The 14,618-nt window shown below is 33.2% G+C and overlaps 1 protein-coding gene across 10 annotated transcripts in view; it reads left to right on the top strand.

Moving 5' to 3' along the window:
• Positions 1-14,618, top strand: part of LOC311618171 (ankyrin repeat domain-containing protein 26-like) — a 91,424-nt gene that overhangs the window by 28,139 nt on the left and 48,667 nt on the right. For 4 of the 10 annotated variants that reach the window (XR_014794251.1, XM_084875509.1, XM_084875506.1 and 1 more), the window contains exons 8-16: positions 1,988-2,048; positions 2,142-2,344; positions 4,181-4,310; positions 4,620-4,681; positions 8,212-8,305; positions 9,761-9,859; positions 10,495-10,523; positions 10,617-10,689; positions 13,003-13,085. Coding sequence is in view for 9 of the 10 variants with exons in the window: in XM_084875509.1 (XP_084731635.1) it covers positions 1,988-2,048; positions 2,142-2,344; positions 4,181-4,310; positions 4,620-4,681; positions 8,212-8,305; positions 9,761-9,859; positions 10,495-10,523; positions 10,617-10,689; positions 13,003-13,085 (834 nt within the window). In the remaining variant the exon portion in view is untranslated. The remainder of the gene's footprint in view (positions 1-1,987; positions 2,049-2,141; positions 2,345-4,180; positions 4,311-4,619; positions 4,682-8,211; positions 8,306-9,760; positions 9,860-10,494; positions 10,524-10,616; positions 10,690-13,002; positions 13,086-14,618) is intronic. The other 6 variants (XM_084875505.1, XM_084875504.1, XM_084875508.1 and 3 more) reach the window with 6 other exon arrangements.

Here is a 14,618-nt window from a genome sequence, read left to right as displayed (position 1 = left end):
ATTGATATTCGAAGTCAGATGCTGTGGGGACTCCTCTTCCCAACACTGCTACTCTGGGCTCAATCATTGAGAGACCAATGAAGCTGAGCTCTCTCCCCCAGTTCTTAACTGGCAAACATGGGTGTAGGGCCAGTCCATTTTACATCTTGCCCCTCCTACCAGTCTTACCTTGGATTCTTCTTGATATTCTTAGTTATAAGAATTCTGCTCAGCGAGTCTTCAGGTGGATCTCAAGGGTGGTGGTTTTACAATTTAATTGTTATTTTGATGTAGTTGTGGAGCAGTTGAGCACAACATTATCTACTCTACCATCTTGACCAGGAGACAAGAATATAAAATTGTGTATTATATTTAAAAAAAAAATAGTTACCCAAAGTCTTGTATCACCTTTTAAAAGTTCAAGTTTCAGATTTTTATTATTATAGTTATTTAAATATTCATTTTAAATTCCCTGCATCTCTATAAGGTACTAGGAAATATAATTGTGCATATTCTGGAGCACCTATAAGATCTTTATTTAAGAAGCATTTTTTAAATATTTTTAAATGTATATAAATGAATAGACAAATGGAGATCTGTGTAATGAAATGTTGCAAGTAATATATTAGACATCAAAAATCTTAATTAAATTAATTGAATTTCTAGAAATATGGCTTAACCATAATAGCCCTTTTTAATGTTTAGGATGTATAAGTTCTATTTGAGTTATCCTGAAGAAATATGTTGTAAATAAGGACATGAGAACTTTGTGATATGTAGATACTGGGTTATAGTATTTTTTTGTATCCTTCAATTTATGATTTTAGACTAAAATGTTTTAACCTTTTCTTAGCCCCATCTCATCTTCCATTAAATATGTCTTTTTAAGCCATTCATTTCTCCTTTAAATCAGTTTATTAGGGTTATACTCTGAACAAAAACCTCTATTTTATGTATTTTTTATATTTATATATTTTATATGTATTATGTAATATATTTATTTTATAAAATTTATATACTTTATGTAATATTTTTATATATAATATATTTATATAGTTTTATAAAATTTTGTGTACTTTAATGTAATATAATGAAATATAAAAAAGGCTTTTGTTCGTAGTATGTTCCTAATAACACTAATTAATGTATTACTCAGAGATTATAAAGATATTCATATGTACTGAAATTCTATGTATTTTTCTCTGCATATTATATTGTATTTATGCTTTTTTTTTCTTGTCTTAAGCTTCTACAACTTGATTAACTGATTATATATAACTTTTTTCCTTTCTCTTCTCCCCCCTTTTTATTTTTTTTCTTCTCATTTACCACCAGCTACAAGAAAAAAATTGTAGAAAACATTTCTTCAGAGTCTGTGTTTTCAGTCCATCTCTGTCTCCATTGTCAACATATTTGGACATGGCTTTCTATTTACTATTCTCAGTCATGAGTCACTGCTCCACCGATTTAATCTTTTCCATTCTCTTTCTTGGAGGGAGTTGAAATTAAACAATCATTTCTTCTTAGCTTTTTGATAAACAGAATAGAAGAAACAGCTTTATACTGTTTGCAGTTCCAACCTATTTAAACATGATATTACTAAAAACTAAACTCTCATATTTTCCCCACAAGAGATAATTCATATCAATATAAATCATGCAAATACGTTACAAAATACAACAAATAATTTACATTTCTTAATACTAGTTTTTTGCAACAGTCCTATAAACTACCTAGGGGTAAATTTTATAATCTAATTGATATCAAAGTATTTGGATAATTTTTATTTACAGGTAAAAATGGTAACATTTTGGGGCTTGGTATGTCATCTCATAATCCTAACCCCATGAGAAGATGTAGGTTAGTAAATGGCAGAACTGGAATACAATTCTATATTTGAATGATTCCATATTTGTGTGAGATCATTATTGTTATCAAATTTTAATATTGTGAATATTAACATTGTTATCAAATTTGATACTAAAAGATATGATTTTCCCCCCCCTAGAATGTCATGAAGCCAAGCTTAGCAAAGCTAAAGACTGCTATTCAACAATCCCAGAAAAACAGTAAGCTATTTGAAGACTGACTGTTCTTGTGTTATTCACTGATTTGAAGATACAGATTTTTTTTTATGTATTCTTTACTTTGTTTTACTGTAGTAGAAGCAAAATATGCCACTGTGAGATCAGAAAATAGGACCTCCTATGAGGACAATAATTTTCATAGTGAAAATGAAGGTGTGGTTGAAACCTTTCCCAAAACATCAGAAAAAATCCAGGGCTTTTCTCAACCTGCCTTTTCATCACTTGAACCTCTTCTAAAAGCTCCTCCTATGTCTTCAGCAGTCATTGGTTTTACAAAGGTAAGTTGTTTTATTTGTTTTTTAAAGTTTTTTTCTTTATAATTTTAACATTACAGTTGGCAATTTGTGTTATTTAATATCTATTTCAAATGTACAGCATATCCCTGTCCAGTGTGACTAAGTGGTTAGAGTATTGGCCCTTGGTCCCAAGTGTTGCAGGTTGGATTCCCAGACAAGGGCAGGTACCTGGGTTGTGGGTTTGCTCCCTGTCCCCAGTTGGGGCACGTGTGGGAGGCAACCAGTTGATGTGTTTCTTTCACATCAGTGTTTCTCTCTCTGCCTCTCTCTTCCCCTACCTTCCACTCTCTTTGAAAAACAATGGAAAAAATGTCCTGAGGTGAGGATTAACAACAACAGCAAAATGGATAGCATAGTGGTTTGACAGTTATATAATCTATAAAGTTATCCCCCTTGTAATACTAGTGCCTATGCTGTACTTTACATCCCCTTAACTATGTTTTGTAAATTTCTGTTCCCTTTACTTCTTTCACTTATCCCCTCCACTCCATTCCCATTTGGCAACCCTTTAGTGTTTGTTCACTATATATGAATCTGTTTCTGATTTTTTTGTTTCTTTATTTTATTTTTTAAATTCCACATATTAATGAAGTCGTATGGTGTTTATCTTTGACTAATTTCATTTAGCATAACTCCCTATAGGTTTATCCATTTCACAAATGGTAATATTTTATTCTTTTTTTATGGCAGAGTAATATTCCACTGTAAATATTTACTAAATCTTTTTAATCCAATAGTCTGTTGATGGGTACTTGAATTGCTTTCATATCTTGGCTATTGTAAAAAACATTGCACTGAACAGAGGGGTGCAATGCATATATTTTTTCAAATTAGTGTTTTGGATTTCTCAAATATATTCGTAGTAATGGAATTGATAGTCATATAGTAGTTCTATTTTTAATTTTTTTGAGAAAACTCCATACTGCTTTCCATGTGGGCTGTACCAATTTGCAATCTCTACAACAGGGTGATGAGGGTCTCTTTCTTCACATCCTCACCAACAGTTGTTGTTTGTTGATTAATTAATTATGGCCATTCTGAAAGGTATGAGGTTATTTCTCACTGTGGTCTTTATTTGCATTTCTCTGATGATTAGTGACATTGAGCATTTTCTTATATGTCTGTTTGCCATTTGTATTTACTCTTTGGAGAAAGTCTCTTCAGGTTTTCTGCCTATTTTTAATTAGATTATTTGTGGTGGTGTTGAGTTATATAGATAATTTATAAATTTTGGATATTAACACCAGAGTGACTGCTCTAAAATATATTTGTGATGATGTAGCTTCTTACTTAGTGTCTCTCCATTACTTAAGGGTAAAATTCATATGCAAGCATGATACTTCCCTTTTTTGATTAGGCTCTGATTCTCCAGTTTTCTCTCTTCATTCCATTTCACCATTCCAGTTTTATCACATTACTTTGGTACCCTCACTTACTGAGTTGTCTCAGACCTTATACTTTTACTCATGCTGCTCTTTCTAGAATGTCCTTCATGCCTTCCTACCGCACTTAGTATATCTTTCAAGATGGATTCCTATCATTTCCTGAGCTTCCCAGGTGCAACCCACTGTTATCTCCTCTGTGCCCTTACTGTAGTTTATTCATTTCAGCTGTAGAACTAGCAATGATACTTTCTCTTTATTGTTTCCATGTATCTCTACCCTTGTTAGCATATAGGACAAAATCTTTTATATTTATTGCTTCTGGGTTAGTGCCTATGATTGATAGATACAGTAAATGTTTGTTGTCTTACCAAGTGACTGAGCAAGTGAATGAATATGACACTTTTTAAAGTTGGTTTTTTGTTCATTTTTATAGGAAGACACAACAAAGCTGGCAATTAAAAAAAAAGAAAATGGTATTGATACTATTGAAAGTGCTCCAAAGAGCCAAACAAATAATGACAATTTGACCTATGTTTATGGAGAACACAAAAATAGTAGTAGTGGTAAGTTAGTGACTATGAATTGTTTCCTATTCTTAAATGTTGATATAAACAAATCTAATTTGAATAGATCCAAGTGTTATTCATTTTTAAAAGAATTTTTTTGCTATCTTTATTCAAAAATATCCCAACTGCTATCATATTTTTCTTCCTAAAAATGCTTCGTTCCTCTGAAAGTCTTTTCTGCTATTTTTTTATTTTATTGAAATATTCATAAATAGAGATAGACATTTATATATATACATATATATATATGTTTAAAATTCATAGCAAAAATGTTAACATTAATGTATCTGTGACTATGTTTTATAGATAAAATGTCAGCATTAGGATTAGAAGAAGACGAAGAAATAGAATCACCTTGGGATTCTGAGGTACTACCATTATTATTATCAGTGCATGAATTTTGTGCACCAGGCCTCTGGTGTAGTAATATAGATATAAAAACATGATAAGCTGATCTATCATTTTAAATATCAGCATTGATGCTATTAAAACATAAAAGGGATGCTTTAACTTTATTTCTTACCTCTACATTTGCTCATAAAAATTATTTTCTTATGTTTTCTAACTATCTATATATATAAAAGCCTAAGTAACTGAATGAACAGTCGACCAGTCAAGTAGATCTGCAAGGAACATTTCCAGAGAAAGAAAAGCATAGTGAAAAGTAATACATGTAGGATTATAATAACAATTTGGTTTAGTGGTGTTTTGGTAAGCAACAGTTGTTTTGCATGGTTAAGACAGCATGCACTGAGTGCTTTTATAACAGTTATACATCCTATATAATAAACCCTAATGTGCTAAGTGTTCAGTCATCCAGTTGTCACTCAACCAATCAAAGCATAATATGCTAATGATATGCTAAGACCACTCAACTGCCCCCTATGATATGCACTGACCACAAGGGGGCAGACACTCAATGCAGGTGCTGCCCCCTGGTGGTCAGTGCACTCCCACAGCGGGGAGCGCTGCTCAGCCAGAATCTGGACTCACAGCTGGCAAGCACAGCTGCAATGGTGGGAGTTTCTCCCACCTCTGTGGCAACACTAAGGATGTCCGATTGCCAGCTTACAGGGAACTGGCCTAAGCTATAAACTAGACATCCCCCGAGGTCTCCCAGACTGCGAGAGGGTGCAGGCCGGGTTAAGAAACCCCCATCCCCGGAGTGCATGAATTTTGTGCACCAGGCCTCTGGTGTAGTAATATAGATATAAAAACATGATAAGCTGATCTAAGGTGACAGCTGTGATCTCTTGGATATATGCATCTGTTGCCTAATAGTACAAACACTAAGGTCATGGAACAGTCTTTGACTAGCTATGGATCTTGGAAAACCTGTTGGAATGTTGGTGGACTGTAGTACCATTATTATTATTCATAATAATGGTACTACAGTCAAACCTCATTTCTTGAATCTCTCCCATCTGGAACAATTTGGTTCTTGACCAGTCTCAGAAAAAATGTTTCCATTGTCAACCAAAACTTCATTTTTTGACCTGACAGCCCTTTCCTGCTGATACCTCAGCATGACAAAAAGCACCTCTCACACAACAAACAAAGAATGCTTTTGTTGCTGGCAAAATCAAGGATTAGCACAATTTAAAAACATAGAGAGGCCATCAAGAGTGCCAGGGTTGCCAGCAGTGTGAAAGTACTCACAAAATAATAATTACAGGCAACTGAATTGTTAGAAAAACTGTTGTTGATTGGATAAATGAAAAAGCAGTTAACCAGTGATAGCATTTCAGAGCCAGTGATGTATGAAAAATTTCTTTAAGGCTAGGAGGGGGTGGTTTGATAAATTTTAAAAAATAAGTGTTTATCTGTGGATTAAATAGTACATTAGACATGTACTGTATATAAGAAAGGTTAAAGCAGGGAATGATTTGGAATGGATTAGTTCAATTCACATTATTTCTAATGGGAAAAAATGAGTCGGTTTTTTAACAAATCACTTCTTGAACAATCTTCTGGAACAAATTAGGTTCGAGAACTGAGATACCACTGTGGTATCTACCTTTCGTGTATGTGTGATGAACAAATGTGGTAACAATATGAAAACATTTTGTAAACTGTAAAGGGTGCTATGGAAATGTAAGATCACAGTGGTATACAGTGACTTACTAAATACTAAGGGCACTTTTTATAAGCCTGAAGGGCAATAAAATGGCAGTGGTATCAAGAAAAAAAATGGGAAAGTTTGGGTATGAGGATTTCTAATTTGGGGGATACATTTTTTAGACTATTAATGGAGCTATCCTCCATTATAGTATAGGTGTGTACTGCTTTGGTACTTGAGGCCTTCTTAATGAGATCTTGCATGTTTTGACCTTAAGTAAATTTCTGTTATTGAATAACAGCTATGTGCTGGGCAGTTAGACACTGAATATATTGGTTGAGAGATTAGGCTATCGTGACTGGGAAGAGTAGAAAAATAAGTAAGCAAAAGTTCATTATAAGTCACTATAAGTACTTCATATAAAGAAAATGGAGAATGTTAGGTTAGAGAATATGGGGGGAGTTTATCATTAGAATGGGAGTGGGAATGGAATTTAGGTGGTAAGAAAAGATCTTCCTAAGAGTGACTAAGTTTGCCAAGTAAATGAGCCAGTCATGTAAAGATCTAGGGAAGGACATACTGGACAGAGAGAACAATAGATCACATCTGATTATCATTTTACTCTAACATCTTGGAATGAACAGGAATCAGGAAGCAGGTTAACCATCGTCATGCCATTTTTATTATCATTGTGCGTAGAAAAGAAACAAAATGTGCATAATAAGTGTCTAGTACACTTTAGGTGGTTAATGAATAAATGTTCTTATTCTTCTGTTATAAAGCTTACTATAATTTTTTGAAGAGTTGCATAATAGTAAATACAGTTTTTTGCAATTATTTAAACATAATTAAAAAAAGTTTTTCTTACTACTTTGACATTTTATTCAATCATTTTTTCTATCAAAAAAACTTATCAAATAATAACTTTATTCTAAACCTTAGTGTACCTAAATGAAGCAAGTTCTACAGTCTTCTGTTTATATTCAATATAACAAACTCCAATGTTTCCTATCATGAAGTATCTTTTTCTCTTTTTCTTTTTTTTATTTTAGAGAAGATGGGGGAGAGAGAGAGAGAGAGAGAGAGAGAGAGAGAGAGAGAGGGAGGAAGGATGAGAGAGAGAGAGGGAGGGTGTGAGGGAGGGAGAGAGAGACAGAGAGAAGGGGGGGAGGGAGGGAGGGAGGGAGGGAGGGAGGGAGGGAGGCAGGGAGAGAGAGAGAGAGAGGGGGAGAGAGAGAGAGAGAGAAACATCAGTGGTGAGAGAGAATCATTGATTGGTTGCCTCCCACATGCCCCCTACAGGGGATCTAGCCCGAAACCTGGGCATGTACCCTGATCAGGAATCAAACCATGACTTCCTGCTTCATAGGTCAATGCTCAACCACTGAACCACACTGACCAGGCTCAAGAATCTTTTGTTAACACTAAAAAAAGTTTTGTCATTAATATGTCATTTTAAATTTATAGCAAGTGTACTTATTAAATAATTTCTTTAAAAGGACATTTTTTCAAAATGTCCTCTTATTTTGATGGGGAATGCAATATAGAATTAGGTGTTATGAAGTTAGCTCTGTTGAAATGTGGATAGATATCAGATTTTGTCTGTTGAAGCATTTTCTCTAGCTTTCCATGCTCAATATACAGTCAATAGCCAAATGAAGATAAATGAAAACTTGATACAGAGAGCATATATGAGGTTTTCTATTTAAATGTTTTGGTCAACACATGCTTATCTTATTTTGAACTCTATTTGCTTTTAAAGTAAGAAATTTAGATATTTTTTTTAGAAAGGGCTTCAGAAATCATTATGTAACTCATTATTGATATAAATTTTTACAGAGTCTTTCTACAAGTCTTCCACAGAAGTATGTGGATCACTTATCTGAAGCTGCAGATCAAAGAGGAAAATATATACTAAATGAACAAGTAGAAGGTAAGAATGTATTTTATAAAAAGGTCTTTTGACAGAATGTTGATTTAAAACATGAATATTTATATATTCTAATAGCCAAAGAAAATCATCTGTTAGATGCATAGTAAGTGAGAAGTGAAAAGGCGAAAAGTTGAATATCGTATTAGATTGAGAGTGCCACTGTAGGAGCTAACTTATTTGTTCCATTTCAAGATACTCTAAGACCTGAGGAAAGTCAGGAAATAAGGAAGAGGAGAAGAATCAAATAGGGAGTGAAGAATGAGAAAGGCAGAAATGACCAGGAGTAAATGAAGGGAAAAGGAGCAGGTATATATAGTGGGAGGTAAGTTACCGGATCATGTAGAGCTGTATTTTATCTACATGGATGAGCATAAGTATCTATTGTCAGCTATAGGCATTTATATATTTTATGACTTTTGAAGTCATAAAATTTTGCTACCTCATAGGTTAGTGTTATGTAGTACAAAATAAGAGCATTGGAAAGAAGGAGAGAGCAGGGTCAGTTATGGGGAGATCAAGGAAGCTATAGCCTGATAAAAAATCCAGTAGAAAGTTTATGACTTTGAAGAAATGATGGCAGCAGGCTTGCTATTTTGCATTTCTCAAAGCTCTCAGGTGATGCCAACATGGCTGGTCCTCAGACCATGTGTGTCCCAGTCGAAGGCATGAGTCTTCTCTTCAGAGAAATTTGGAAGAAGAGTCTTTGAATAGGTAGTTTAAGACATGAAAGGATTCATGAAAAGCATTATTTTGTGTTCATTTCTGAGCATGTCTACAGCCAAAGGGAAGCAAAGAGATGAAGAAGTAGAAATTATAGATGTAAGATACTACTGCTAAGTAGGAAAGAAGTGGGAATAATTCACAAAAGAATGGAAATAGGATAAGAATTACTTTTGAAGAGGAAAGGGGGATAGTGAAGAGAAGGGGGAGGAAAGAAAGGCATTAGCTAAGGTAATTTTAGAGTTGAGGAAAATTAAGAGGCCTTACTTTAGATGGCTTTAGGATATTGGCAGTGAAACAGAAGATTAGATAATTGCTGTTCCAGAAAATACTGGAAGCAGCAGGGAATGCTGTAATTGGGGTAAACTGTAGCTCCTCATTTATCTTCCTCATGAGTATCAGGCATCAAAGGTATATGTTACATCAGTATTTGTTATTCCAGTGAGAGTGATTTGAATATAGAAGCACTGGCTGTTTTTTTATGGTAACTCAGGTTTTTAAAGGATTGCTGTTTTATAAAACTCATTTAAAGACTAGCATAATATACCAAACTGATTTTGGAAAGAAAATAAAGTAGAGTATATTCCCTAAGTGCTGCAATTGTTATTTTCAATATATATTACACAGATTTAGAAATAAAAATTTTAACATCTAATATTTCTGTGGCAATTAAATTATTTTAATTTTTATTAACCATATTTCAAAATTGAAAGCTTATTTTACATTATTTCTTAGATGTGCTTTATATACCTTCTTGTATGAGTGGATCAAGAAGCTTTAAGATGGCTAAAGTAGAGGATACAAGAAATATAGGCATACCAGTAGCCTGCATTGGTATGAAAAATATGAATATTTTTATTAACTAATTCTATTAATATATATCCAAGCTGATCAACTCATAACACTTTCTCTATTGATAAATGGATTATGCATGCAACTGAACTGTCATCACAGTTGTGTACTTCCTAAATTACAGGACAGATTGAAGAACATGATAAATACCTGTAGCATAATGGTATAAGTGATTCTGATATATTGCATTAAAGATACGCTGTTGCATTCTGTTTCACATTTATCCTGTCAAGGTCATGATTTGTTCCTCTGATTAAAGATCACTTTTCTCTCATCAAGCATTATGTTCACATTGGCATATCCACACTTCTACTTTAGTTATAGTCTTTTGAAACATAATCTTACTTTTGAAATCTCAACCGCATGTTTTGCTAAACCTATATTTTTGTTTTTTTTTCTGTAGTATTTATGGTAGATTCATATTTCTGCATAGTTGTTGTCTTAATCTGCCTGCCCACTGGGGGGAAAAAAAAGACAACACACAAAGAAGTCCCACTAACACCCAATGTAATCATGTCCAAAGTTAAGCATGGGATTCAACTCCATACTAACTCCGCATGAATGTATAATTGGCTTCCATATTTTCATGTAATTGAGTATATGTCTCTTGCTCTTAGATTCTCCTGGAAAATATTCTCACTTGAAGGTAATAACTTTTATATTTTTACATTTAAGTATTAACTACAGATCGTATGAAAAGTACATTATTTAGTAATCATCTTATTTCAAACCCATTCAGCCTACCCTTGTAGTGACAGATCCTGTTCCCAACAAAGCAGAAGGAATGAAGGATGTACAAGCATTCAAATCAGGTGAATTCTGTCATATTTAACTCCAGAAAGGAATCAGGAAAATACTTGACATGCTCATAGTCTTTTTATTCCTAATCCCTTTTTTTAAAAAAATGTATGCTTTTTATTGATTTCAGAGAGGAAGGGAAAGGGAGAGAGAGATAGAAACATCAATGATGAAAGAGAATCATTGATCAACTGCCTCCTGCACACCTCCCTACTGGGGACTGAGCCCGTGAGCCCGAAATCTGGGCATATGCCCTGAACTGGAACCGAATCATGACCTCCTGGTTCATAGGTCGACACTCATCCACTGAGCCACATCGGCTGGGCCCTAATTCTTTTTTTTGCTTTGCAAGTTTAATTGTAGGTTTTGACATAAGTAATGTAAATGTCATTGTTGGTATCTATGTTTGAAAAAGAGAAATTTAAAAGAAAAAAAATTTTTTTAATGTAAGCTTTAAGGAAGATGTTTTTATATTTGTTTTGGTAACCTAAATTTCTAAGTTTAGAATCCCTACACTTATTAGGGATTTCCAGAAGTTAATTTTTGACTGTAAGATTTTCGCATTGTTATAAGGTACTTATTTGAATTCTGACCTTTATCTAGAGTAAAGCTTCATTTACTAACATGTTAATTGTGTTGTTGTTTTTTTAAAATATATTTTATTGTTTTTTTACAGAGAGGAAGAGAGAGGGAGAGAGAGTTAGAGACATCGATGAGAGAGAACCATTGATCAGCTGCCTCTCGCACACATCCTATTGGGGATGTGCCCGCAATCAAGGTACATACCCTTGACTGGAATCAAACCTGGGACCTTTCAGTCCACAGACCGAGGCTCTATCCACTGAGCCAAACCGGTTTTGGCTCAATAGTATTTTAGCTTTATTTTATCTCAGAGTTGTACTCAGGATCTTTAACCAACCAGATGTTCTGATTAGCAGACTCAGTGTGTATGGGTGTGTGTGTGTGTGTGTGTGTGTGTGTGTGTGTGTATGTGTGTTTATGGTATCTTTGAGTATTAAAAATGGGGGAAGTAGTTAATCATAGTGAATATTTGGTAGACACAATCTTTTTAAACAGTAATTCTGGAACTTTGTGTCCATGGGATTCTTTTATACTATTAAAAATTATTGAGAATTCCAAAGAATTTTTTTTAAGTAGGAAGTACCTATTGAACTGAAAACTTTAAAATACAATTATAAATTATATTAATCATTAGAGCTATGACCCATTAACCATTAGAGCTATGATGTTGTCACATATCATGTCTGTGGAAAGCTCTACTGTATATTTACAAGAAAATGAAAATGAAAACGGCAAATATTTAGTATTACTGTGAAAATAGCCTTGATCCCTTGGAGCCCCTGAACCAAGGTGTTTAAGGACTCAAGGAATGTAATGTTTTAAATTATATATGAGGTTCATGGATGTCAAATGATAAAGGGACCCTTGTGATGAAACAATTTTAAAGCTTTATTTATAATTTGTTGCCTTTTGCTTTCACTTGTTTTTAAAAGTTTAAATCTGACATAAAAGGAAAATATTTTTGTTATATTCATTTCCTGTGTCAATGTACTGTTTACTCATTGGATGTAGTGTGGACCTAGACTGATTGTATTTTTGCACGAAAACAATGAGGTTACTTAAGGATCTCATTTCTCCTTTGAATTTATCTAGGGCTTAAGAATGAATTCTGAAAATACTCATGCACATAGAAAAAACCATTGTGTTGTAATTATATAATTTCTTTCTTTTGTTTGTTTTTATTTTTTAATATTCACATGAGGATATTTTTTCATTGATTTTTAGAGAGAGTAGACCAGAAAAGGGAAGACATAGAGAAACATGGATGTAAAAGAAACACCTCAATTGGTTGCCTCCTATAGGAGCGCTGACCAGGACCCAGGCCAGGGAAGAGTCTGCAACCAAGAAATGTGCCCTTGACCAGAATAGAATCCAGGACCTTCGGTTTGCAGGCTGAAGCTCTATCAGTGAGCCAAACTGGCTTAGGGCTGTAATTTATTTTTTGAAGTAGTACCATTCATTAAAAGGTTTTTTAAACCCATGTTTTGTCATGCATATTTAAAATAAGTTGTTAGACATAAAATTTTATAATAACAAAAATTGTATGCCCTAAAGAATCTTAACTATTGACAAAAAATAAATAGCTTTTATGGAAAACAGAATATACAATAGAAATTGCTGAGTGAATTAAAAATAAGTAATATTTTAAAAAAAACCTCAATTGATAAAATGTATTTTTCATTTTAAAATAATGATTATAGCTTTTATTTAACTGGTTTAAGTAGTTCATTTTAACTAATATATAGATTTGTTAGCAGAGCTAGTCTTAGAAATGACATCACAGGAAGAACAAGAAAGGCTTAATGGAAGTGAAAATAACCACCCACAGGTATGTAAAAATTTAAACTTCTAGTATAATATTGTTTTCTATGTTTTAAAAATGTAATGTAGGCCAGCTGAAATTACCTTTCAAGCTAGGCTTTTGGAGTCAATAGACCAGAGTTGAATATTCAGTTTTTAAAAGTTTTGAACTAGTTATGAGACTTAAATAGTGTTAGAATCTATAGTAACTGCTAAACTTTATTTTCGTAGTTGAGACCAAACAATCCTAAATAAAAAATATTACTTCCCTACATGATAAAGAAGGTAACAACTATTGAATCATATGATTAAATACTAATTGAAATTATGAACAATATAACTGATAGCCACTGAGTTGGATTCATGTGAAAAGATAATCATGGTCATTGATTCAGAATTTGCAGTGTCATATTGCTAATCACTAATGCCAAGGTTAAAGCTATATTCTGCTTTGAGATCTCTCGGTAATTGACTTCAGGGACTACATTCAGGTGGAGAATGGGGTCATAAAATAAACTCATTGCCTATTAGTGGAATCACACCTTTCTGGATCAAACCTTTTGCTGTTAGGGAACAAACAATAACTTTTAAATTTATTTCATTTCAGTGTAGAAAATCAGTAAAATATTATTAAATTTTTTATGCATTCTCATTAGTGAATATTAGAACATACCAGAGTTGGATGCACCAAATATCCATATCAATGCATATATTATCATAGTATATCATTTGAATTAAAATTTAGGAATTTGCTTGATTAATTTTAATGATTTTGGCTCCTAATTTAAAGTTTTCCTCTTCTCCATTTATTTTTCTTTATTATTTTTAAATTTTTTATTCTTTTTTCTATTTTATGCTTCAATTATAGTTTACATTCATTATTATTTTGTATTAGTTTCAGGTATGCAACATAGTGGTTAGATAATCATAAAAATACTCATAGACACATAACATAAAAAAATGAAAAAAATTGTATCATCTCTTTTGGTACCATAAAATGTTAGGTAAGTAATCTTTAGGAACTTTGGGCAGATTATTTAACCTTTCTTTGTTTTGTTCACATTATCAGCAAATATTGCTAAAGTAGATAATTACTTCTATACCCATGCCCTCTAGCTATAACATTTTATGATTATTCAGTGTGAAATTTGGGGAGCATTACTCATTTTCCAGGGTTCTATATTATCTAACAATTCATCACATTTGCTCTGCTCCTGTGATGTGGTAAACTTTGGTTCATATATTTTATGAATACCATCATGTTTTGATAACCCCAGGATCTAAAAACAAAAAGAATTGTAAAGGGCAATGAGGAAAAGATTAGCTTCATGCAAAAGACAAAAGTTTCCTGTTTGTTACTGAAGCACAATGTCACATCTTCTAAATCTGGCTGTGTAATGCAAAACCCAGGTGGGAAAGACAGAAGAGGACAAATTTTGTGTCTTTGTCTTTTTATTTCTCTGTCTCTCCTAGACAAATGCAAGGAGAATAGGGGGGCTATTAGTTAGTAAAAAGTATATGTGAGTAAGAGCACAAAGTTAAGAAAGCCCTTTTGAAATCT

The sequence above is a fragment of the Pipistrellus hanaki genome (genome assembly GCF_964339955.1).
Source record: "Pipistrellus hanaki genome assembly, chromosome: 1".
NCBI classification, from domain to species: Eukaryota; Metazoa; Chordata; class Mammalia; order Chiroptera; family Vespertilionidae; genus Pipistrellus; species Pipistrellus hanaki.
Note: the sequence above shows the minus strand (reverse complement) of the source record. Positions and strands in the feature narration are given on the sequence as shown.